This window comes from Gambusia affinis, linkage group LG02 (genome assembly GCF_019740435.1).
Source record: "Gambusia affinis linkage group LG02, SWU_Gaff_1.0, whole genome shotgun sequence".
NCBI lineage: Eukaryota > Metazoa > Chordata > Actinopteri > Cyprinodontiformes > Poeciliidae > Gambusia > Gambusia affinis.
The window spans coordinates 1,617,209-1,627,172 of NC_057869.1; the positions used below are offsets into that span (position 1 = coordinate 1,617,209).

Consider the following 9,964-nt stretch of genomic DNA (forward strand, 5'->3'; position numbering starts at 1 on the left):
GGAAATACTGATATCTAGATTAACTTTTTCATCTTAGAGCATTCTAGGTGAATCAATGGATGAATCTGGCAAAGAAGCACTTTATGTTAACTGTTACGTACGGTGGAGGACCTGTGATGCTGGGGGCCCTGTTCTCCATCAGAGGAGAAGGTCTCACCTGTTCCTGTTGGAGGATTCTGAAAACCAAGAGAAGCTTCTCCATCTGTCTCCCACAGTCCTGCTGAGCAGAGACAAACCTGCAGATGGCGCTGTGATCCAGGAAGACCAAACAACCAGAGACTGAAGGTTTCTTTATTCTGAGAAACATAGAAAACTCCTGAGGAGACAGTTGGAGGATAAGTGGACAATCTGATTTGGACAAACTAAATAGTGAAAGTCTTGCTCACTGATCTGATCTCTCTCCAAACTAATCAGATCCAATTTGGCATAATTGGATTCAGAAAGGACGCGTTTAGATCAATGGGCTGCAGATTACAGAACACTGAGAGACTGGGTCAAAGGTCAGACCTCAGAACAATCTTTATGGGCTAAAGGCGATCTATTCCAGGTCCAGAGTTCAGGATGGTTAAAGAATCAGGACAGAAAGTCGGGTCTCAGGTTTTAGATCTCAGGTTTTAGATCCGTCCCACACAGACGCTGATCTCTGCTGGCCAAAAGGTCACCTGAGGACAACAGCTTTCCTCTGTGCTGCATGTTTGGAGGCCGCAGCATTTACACCTGATGTAATGTTACAATCTGGACACCAAGCAGTGAAATCTTTCTTCACTGAGAGGCGCAACAGACAGTTAGAGATTATTGTATCATTTAATAGAATCTGCTCAGATGGACGGCATCATTTCCTACCTGCATCTGGGATCTGATTTTAGTCGTGAGTCGGTTTATCTGCTTTGGTCACAACATGATCTGTCAGCACAGATTTAGTTCAACCACAAAACTTCTGAACTTCTTCTTCAAGTCTCTTCTTCCTCTTTCTGCAGCTAAAATGATTCTAATCTCAGATGAAAATTAGTTTTAGAAAAAATGCAAAAATGTTTGATAAAGAAATCACATGAGAACAGTTAAAAAAGTTAAAGATAATGTTTAAGAGGATGATATTATGATTTTATCTACACTGAAAACCAAATACTGTTTTTATTGACTATAATCCTAAAATGATTCCAGACCTGAACAGAACTGCTGAGACGAGCTGGAATTTAGGACTGAGGTAAAACAAAAACCGTTTAAATACCTGAACCATCACCACTGCATGTTAGGAACTTGGATGAGTATAAAGTTGAAAAAATTTTTAGATATTTTTCTTTTGTTCAGTTGTGTCCAAACTTTTGGTCTGTACTGTATACTATATATTTTTGAACATATTAAACCATTTCTGGTTAATATAAAAACATATAGTTAGCATGAATAAAGCTTCATAAAAGTCTTTCAGGTTGTAATAAAACTGTAATATCCACGCTTCGTGCGTCTGATGACGGAGATTCTTATATAGGAGAGATTTTTGTATCACAAAGCTTTGGCGGCCTCTGGTGGTGCAAAGATGAATGACTGAGAATTTATTTCAGAAATGGAATAAAAAACTTTATTTTCAAATATAAAAAGCGACATTCCAGGCTAAAGAACTGTACAAAGAGATGTGTGTTGTTCCAACAAACACAACATTCACACACACACACACACACACACACATTTAACGGGACTTCAAGGTTTCTCCTTCTGGTTCCTGCAGCAGAAAAACAAAAACATGTCACAGTCAGTTATTTATGTAATTCATCTAATTTTGAAAACTATTGAAATAAAGATTCTCTGGATATGTTTTAAATGTGTGACAATAAGAGTTTAACGCTCAGTAAAACCGATCAGGTCTGTGTGTAGCTAACCTACTGATGCTCCGGCTGCTGCTACTTCCTGACGCGAGTCTTGCTCCGGTGAACTTCGCTGACCGGCAGCGGGCCCCCCTGGTCGGCGTACGGGTTCCCACCGGCCTGCTGGATGAACTGCTGCAGGTCACACTGCCTCAGCTCCTTGTTCAGCCCATCGATCTGCTCCAGTCTGTCCTGGAGAACATCAGAGGGAGGATTCGTTATCAGGAGGAACAAACTGCAGTCACACCAGCACCATGATCACCTTAACACAGACATGCACCGGTGGGGATGTAGGGTGGCAGTGCTGAATGTCATTCTGATTCTCAGCTGCTGTGGATATTTGAAATCTGCAGTTGGAGGGAGTTAAAGGTTTGCTGCTGCTGCTGGAGATGCAGAACATCAGCATGTTAGTCTGGGTGTTGTAACAGCCGTATTTGTGGTGTCTCTTTAAGATGCTCTAGTCTAGCTGATGACGTCACACGTATGCGCCGTAGCTTCTCTGTGGAGAGCGAGGGAGAAACGTGCTAGACGGACATTTTTGGACTCTGTTCATTTTATTTATGTTTTGATACTACAGCAGCCGTTCAACCGGGCGTTACAAGGTTGTTGAAGAGTGCGTTTATTAAAGATAACACTGTGGAATTCTAGTACCAGTGTGGTTGCGAGTTTTTTTGATCGACCTGATGACTCTGCCGCCTCCTCTCCTCCCTCAAACGTAACCCAAACGTTACAGTGTTTTCACCCAATAAACCGGTAAAATCAGTTAAACTGGGGACCAAAACTGAAACATCTGCTCCGTTTCCAGCTGCTGTGGTTCTTTCTCTCTGCTCTGAGTCAAATCAACCTGTTCCCCTCCTGGCCTGCGGGGGCGCTGCACTGAGAACCACTGAAGGAAACGACAAAAACCTCTGAAGACACTGAGAGCAACTTCCTTCTCCACCAATTAAAAATGGAGTGGCGTCAGATTTTAGTGTTGGAGGATTTCTCTTTAGTCTTTGGCTAAAGGCTACAACTAACGCCAGAGTCTCGGGTTTGTTCTGGTTGTATTTACCCAGAATGCCCTGCACTGTAGTGCACTTCCTGTTTTTGGAGCGGTCTCCGGTCCGCTTGGTGTTCGCACATCCATTCCAACCACCCCAGATTTTACTTTAACTGAACTGAGACCAAGGTTAGCAGTCAGACCAAAGTTCACTGTTTTGAACTCTGGCGAATATGATTACATTTTCAGATTTCCCCAGTCGGACAGAACTTTCTAGAAAACAGGCTGGAGTTGAATTAAAGTGGATTAAACAGGGACGATGTTGAAGCACCTTCTGTTTCACATTCATCTAAAATATGTTTTTTTTTCTGAGTATTTTTAGTTCAAAACAACAAGAAAGGTTTGAATAATGATTATGTTTGATCAATAAAATATTTTAATATCTTAACAAAAGGAAAAAGGATTAAAATGTGGATTTCATTTCTAATATTAAGAAGAAAAGAGTTTTTGTTCTTAGTTGCAGCCGAAGTTTAAATATTTGTGATTTTGTGTTTGTGTCTTCAGTCCTGAGTGTTGCTGTCATGAACAGTCGGTTTTTTTCTGAGAATAAATCACCTTCCTGTCTTTTTGTAATCCGGCTCCTTTGTCTGTTCCGGTTCTTCCTGTTCTCAGGTTTCTCTTCTTGCCTGATCTCAGTCTGTCTCTGTCTCACCTCCGTTTCCTTTCTTTCTTTTACTCCTGTTAGGTCATCAGTTGTCAACTAAACGCATTTAAATGTTTCACATTTTAAGATTTTTCTGACTCATTCTTGTCTCAGCTTGGTCTTAAAGGGCCAGTGGACCCATCGGAGGGGACAGACGTCCGTCTCTGACCTTCTGACTGGACTCTGCTCCCGTCCAACCAGATCAACAGCTGCTCTGAAGAATCTGCATCATTAGAAATAAAACTGCAGGTGTGGCTGAGAGGTTATGTTTGTTTAGTTTTTACAAGTTTTATTTAAGACATTTTGGTTTGTGTTTCAGATCACTATAAGAAATCATTATTTAACTTTCAGTTCAGGTTTAGTTGGATTTGATGTTGGTTTTTAATAAAATTCTGAAGAATGACAGAACGACAATTCATTTGTTGTGGGTCATTTCTGTGACTGATTGATTTTCAAATAATAAAAATAATGGATGTAAACAGTTTCATGAGATGTATTCATAGTTCATCCATGATGCCAGCGCTCAACATCTATCAGCCAATCAGAGGAAACGTCAACAAACCTCTTATATTTGTGAGGGATATGTGTTTTAGGAAATCATATTCTGTGATTTTACAGAAGAGCTTCGTTGAATTGACACACGTTTTATGAAATGTGTGATGCTGTGGTGGAACCAGCTGCACGTCTGAAACATGACCAAATAAAATCATCATCCTGTTACTACTTCCTGTCGTCTTCTTCATCATGTCTGCCTGTAGTAACATGCGGCTGCTGGTCATGTGACTCCTGTAATGTCCATACGACTAAAAAACACACTAATTCTACCGTAAAAGCTTTTTACCAAACCTTTTTTCAGAATTGGAGTATTTCCTTTTAGAACATTTCTTTTTACAATTTCATTTAGCGCAGTCCTGTGGCCAGTGGAAACGCAGCTACTGCTGTCTGAAAGACTTTCCCTCCTGCCACCCGTCCCTGCTGAGACTCGTCTCCATCCGTTAGCTTAGCATGACGCAACGTCTCCAGCAGCTGGATCCGGAGTAGTTTGGGTTTCCTGATCCTCCCTCAGCCAGAATGGTAGGTGATGTGGTATACCTTTACCGTTTCTTCTACCGTCTGCAGCTTCCACTGCGTCTCTGCCAGCGCCGCGTCCAGATCTTCTCCCCGCTGCAGCCGCTTGTGGAGCTCCTGGGTCAGCGACCTGAGGGCCTCGTCGGTCAGCCGGGCCCCCTCCTCCTCGGCGCTGGTCTGGGCTCGGTCCTGTAGGTCCTGCTCCAGGTGGTCGGAGCGGCTCTGGAGCACCTTCATCTCATAACTCTGGTCGTCTATAGACGAGTGAATCTGCTGCAGGCGTCTCTGCATGTCTGTAGAAGACAGGATGATGGTTTTAGAGACGACATTAAAAACACATTAAAGACCTGCTGCTGTGTCAACCATCCAGACCTCTCAGAACTTCTGGTTCTGGTTTGCTCTGCAGAACCAGAACTAAACATGGAGGTGCAGCATTCAGCTTCTATGCACCATAAATCTGGAATAGCTACAAGAGTTGATTTTGAACCATAATAACTGGAACATTGACCAACATATTTGATAAAAATCAATGATTTAGATGATGGAACTCGTCAAAGTCTAACATTTGTTTCTGGTTTCTCAGTTGTCCACTTTATGTTGTTTTTATTACTTTTTTGTGTTTTCATGATTTAAAGCATTTTGACCTGCCTCACTGCAGAAATGTGCTATACAAATAAACTTGATTGATTGATTGATTGATTGATTGATTGAAACCTGAGAGGATTCAAGCACCAGAGATTAAAATCCAAACAGATTTGGACGTGTACCTTGCTCTCGCTCCAGCTCCACCTTCAGCTCCTCCTCCCAATCTTCTCCGTACATCAGCTCCACCTCGTACTGCTTCAGCCGGTACTCCAGCTCCTGCAGGTCGCCTGTCAGGTCCGGAATCGGATCAGGAACTGCAGAATTTATGACATTCTGCTCGAATAACTCGGTGTCTTTCTCCAGAGCTTCGATCTGAGCCTCCAGGTCCTGCAGCATCTTCTGCTGCAGCAGGATCTGCCTCAGCATCTCCTCCTTCTCAGGATCAGACGGATGTTTTTCTTCTGCTGATTCCTCCAGACTGGGAGACCAGTTCCTGCTGGGTCTGTTCCTCCTGGGAAACGTTGAGGGGCCCAGGTTGAAGGAGAGGGCTTTCTGAGGGCCCTTATGCTGAGGTTCTGGTTCTGAGGGCACCAGCAGGGGGCGTTGGCTCTCCTTGCTGGGTGTGTGTGGCCCTTCGCTGAGGCTGGGGCCCGTTTTCCGCAGGACGAACTGGACCTCTGCAGCCAGCTGACCCATCTGAGCCAGCAGCTGCATGGGGCAGTCGTCAGCAACCAGAGGGCGCTCCAAGCCCCGAAACTTCCTGATCAGAACATACCGACCCGTCTGGCCTGAGTGTGCAGAAGGAAAATGTTTATCTTATGCTGAAAAGCTAAAGAGATTTTTAAAAAGTCATTAAACACAATTTTTGTTCTAAAAGTAACAGAAATCTCCCATTGTCAGTGGCATTTATCCAAGGAGTTCCCCAGGGCTCTGTCTTCGGTCCTCCTCTTTTTATTATCTGTTTTTTTCCTCTAGGTCTCATTTTATTGGAATTAATACAAAATGTTTCATTGCTATGCTTCATATATGTTCATAAACTCTCCTACTTTCCTTCTTTCACTGTTTTCTAAACTCAGTTCCCTTCAGCTTGCAGTTCTTTCAGAAAATGTTTCTAGTAACTGTCCTGAAAGCTGGAGCTGAGCTCAGTCAGAGAAATCCAAACCTAAAACTGCATGTCGCAGTGTGAATGTTCACCATGACTCAGGGTGTATTGGATCACAGGAGGAAGAGGAACTACATACCGATGGCCTGAGCGAGAGAGATGACGACCTCCTGACAGGAAGTGTTGAAAGAAAGGCCGCAGACGACCCTGATGACCCCGTCCACCCAGACCTTCAGCTCCATCCCAACCCGACCGCGACCTGCAGGAAGAAACGGGAAGAACATGGCACCCATAAATAAACACATTAAAGCAACAGGAAGCACTAAAATATTAAATAAATGATCCTTTAATTTGAAAATGTCTGTAACTACAAACACAGATTCACTGTAATAATTTTACTATAAGACAATAAACCTAAATGTGAAACTGGACAGATCATTGTCAGTAATATCAGAAATCCAGCAACTGATAACAGATTGATATGTTTTTATCATTAAAGGAGCTCCATAATCACATTTGATCCATTTCTGTTTAATCCTGGTGGCAGTAAAACCTTCCTGCTCTCTGCAGGTAGTTTCTCAGACATAAAGTGTTTCCCCTGTTGAACATCAGTCACATGTCTGCAGGTTTCTGCTGAAGGCAGGAATGCTGCAGAACGCTCCGACATTCCTGCAGGTTCAGGCTCCGCCTCACATACCTCCAGTCTCTGTTTACTCTGCTTCACGTCAGTATCACCTTCATTCAGAGCTACAATCAATACCCACTGATGGAAACCTGTTTTTTTATTTACATGTGGTTCTATTTTCTATTTGTTTAGGGATTTAAAGCTGGTTTTGGTGCTTTTGAAAAAATATTTTCTGCCCCTCAACACGCATCCCAGAGATTTTAAATGGTCAAAACTGAAACTTTACAATTATAAAAGAAAATTATTTTGTTGTTTTTTAGTGTTTCATGATTTTATGTTGTTGAGCTTCTATCCACCTTCACATAAAAAGCAGGCAGTCAAATAAAAACATATTAAGTTTACTTCCTTTCATTTGAAATGTAGTTTTTTAGTAGTTTCTATATTTTGCATATTAGAAAAATATGTCAAATTTAATGCAGAATAACAGTTTCATTTTTCAACGTATTTTATTCAGATTTCCTACATGACATAAATGAATTGGTGACAATTCATTTAAATGAATAGAAATAATAACAATTATAGTCCAGAAAACAAAGTCAGCACTTATCAAACACAAGACACATTAACTAATAAATGTTTTATCTGATTTGTCTCTTAGTATTGTAATAAATACAAACTCACCTGATTTATGTAAAAAGTTGAATAATTATTTCTTCTGATCAGAGGAAATCAGAGCCGACACTCACCTTCCCGTTCAATCGTCTCTGTGTTTCAGGCTCTGAGTTGAGGACGGCTGGACGGCTGAATGAATGTGACCGAAACATTCAAACACAAACTTCATCCAGAAAGGAGGGGAAAGAAGAGGAGGAGGAGGAGGAGTGAGGCTGAGGAAGAGGAGGAGGAGGAGGAGTGAGGCTGAGGAATGCAGCTCATCTGGCTGTTCTGCATCAAGTGATGTCAGCCTGAAGGAACTGGAGCTGAATGAGGATTTTTACTGAGAGCCACTTTCATCTCAGGTGTTAAAGGAATAGTTTGACCAATCAGGACTTCTGACCTTATTGTCATCTTTTTTTATTCATTTATTTTATGTTTTCATTAGATTAATCATCTGAGGACAAAAATAAATGTTATATTTCTCGTTGTTATTTGTTCTCCCATCAGTTCCCAGCTGTCTGACTAACAGGTCTAATATTACACCCAGAATTACCTGCTCTGAGTTTCCCTGGTTTTGCTGATGTTTAAAAATGTAAATCTGCTGTCAGTGACGTCGCTGTGATGCGTCATTTGGCTCCGCCTCCTGGGAGTAGCAGGAGTGTCTCCAGGCCTGCAGCATTCCAGGCAGCAGGACGAGTTTGTGTCTCTGTTTGTGTTTGAATCTGAGTATAAACAGCTCAGCACAGATTCCTCAGAGTCTGAAGTCTTATAGGAGAGGATCACAAAAAAAACAAAAACAAAAAAAAACAGTTTATGGACTAATCTAGTCTTAAAAACGTATAATAATACTTATTTTCATTTGTTTTATTTTTCTTCTCTTTCATATATTCATATATTTCATAATTATATGTTCCTGTCCATTTAAAAATATTTTAATCTTTCAATTATTGTTTATGGTTTAGGTCTTTATAAATTAAGCACCTTTATTTTAAGTTGTATATTTATTTCCTCGCTTTTTTCAGTTCTTCATTTTATAAACTTGCGTCATTGTTTGATCTTTCCTCTTTTTTACTTATATTGATCATGTCTAGTGTACTTGTTTCTTCCTCTGCTTTTAACCTGGGTACAGTTTCAGAACCTTTGGTAGTTTTACTAAACACCGCCACCTGCTGTCTGAAACAGGTACTGCAGGTAAGAAGGGCAGGTCCTCCTCAGAGGTGACGCTCCTGTGTCCGTTTGTTGACAGAAACAAACATCATTTCATTATCAGGTGCTTCATTACTATGGACTTTATTTCGTGGTTAATATTTGTATTTTGTCTTTTTGTGAGGCTAACTTTCGTTTTTAATGCGTTTTACTGTGAAAGCAGAAGTCATTTAGCTAGCTAGATGGCTAGCTGAAACCAGCTAACATCTTCACAGAGAGAAAAAAGACCACTCTGTCAAAAGGAATATTTAATGATCATACCTCTTATTGCTTCCGGATTAAAATATCTTAAAATGTAAAGTTTACATGAAGAAATCCAACTTGTATTAATTCAGGTTGTTTTTCATGTAACCAACCTCACTGAAATGCGCCCTATAAACCATGTCAATATGCTATTGCTATTGAAATCCCACCTTCCCAGCTTGGCCAGTCTCACTCAAGCCCGGAAAACATTTTTTTTTTATCCACATAACTAATGTTGTCTATAACATAAATAACAATGAACACATATCTTTTAGAACAGGAAATAAAATCAAACATAACATTCAAAGACCACCATAGTTGATAACTGAAACATACCAAAAATATAAACGTACCCAACAAACAGGAAATTGAGTTGGTGGTTAGCTACCATTCAGCAGCTTCTGCCCCTATTCATTAAATAAAATACAGTAAATAGTCCCCAAAAAACTACAAAGCTCCCATGAGCAGTTATCAGCAGGTGACAGCAGTTAATAGCAGATAACATTTGTCAAATTAAACATAGCTAACATGGATAACATTAGTAATAAGTTAAAATCATATACAAAACATAGCAAAATTACTTGTGAAACACTGTATATTATCCTATTTATCTAAAATAAGTGTTAAAATACAATACTTGAAAAAAGAAAACCACACAGAGCTGATTACATACCACAGTCACAGACAGCAACAGGAAGAGGGGAGGAGCTTTCAGTTAACGGGTTTCTGGTAGTTCAGTTTCTTTTCAAACGAAGAAAACTCAGCAAATCAAAAACCTTCAGCTGTCACTACAAATCAAGCCAGAATTTTCTGGTGTTAATCTAGGCTGGATAATCCATGTTATCATGGATTATTCCATTGTATGATCCTACAGCCCCCACAACATGATGCTGCCACCCCCAGATTTGACAGTTAGGGTGGCTTAATTATAACCATTTGT

At 40.7% G+C, this 9,964-nt stretch overlaps 1 protein-coding gene across 6 annotated transcripts; it reads right to left on the bottom strand.

Annotated features, from left to right (window-relative positions):
* Nucleotides 1-1,578: 1,578 nt before the first annotated feature.
* LOC122824312 (ras association domain-containing protein 7-like) lies at nt 1,579-9,719 on the bottom strand. 6 transcript variants are annotated; one of them, XM_044104773.1, is made up of 7 exons: nt 9,698-9,713; nt 7,668-7,805; nt 6,436-6,555; nt 5,377-5,982; nt 4,634-4,902; nt 1,875-2,051; nt 1,579-1,717 (listed from the first exon to the last, which is right to left on the bottom strand). In XM_044104773.1, exons 3-6 carry the CDS (start codon nt 6,536-6,538, stop codon nt 1,896-1,898), a joined length of 1,134 nt encoding a protein of 377 aa, XP_043960708.1. In that variant the 5' UTR covers nt 6,539-6,555; nt 7,668-7,805; nt 9,698-9,713; the 3' UTR covers nt 1,579-1,717; nt 1,875-1,895. The 6 variants fall into 6 exon arrangements, with proteins under 6 accessions (XP_043960708.1, XP_043960717.1, XP_043960700.1 ...); XM_044104782.1 differs by lacking the exon at nt 9,698-9,713 and adding an exon at nt 8,129-8,828 and having other exon boundaries at nt 7,603-7,805; XM_044104765.1 differs by lacking the exon at nt 9,698-9,713 and adding an exon at nt 8,129-8,827.
* Between the last annotated feature and the right edge of the window lie 245 nt (nt 9,720-9,964).

Coding starts and splice junctions, on each gene's coding strand:
- LOC122824312 (XM_044104790.1), bottom strand. CDS start 6,538: ATGGAGCTGAAGGTCTGGGTGGACGGGGTCATCAGGGTCGTCTGCGGC. Junction 5,983..6,435: donor CTCTCTCGCTCAGGCCATCG/GTATGTAGTTCC, acceptor CTGCACACTCAG/GCCAGACGGGTCGGTATGTT. Junction 2,052..4,633: donor CGGTAGAAGAAACGGTAAAG/GTATACCACATC, acceptor GATGTTCTCCAG/GACAGACTGGAGCAGATCGA.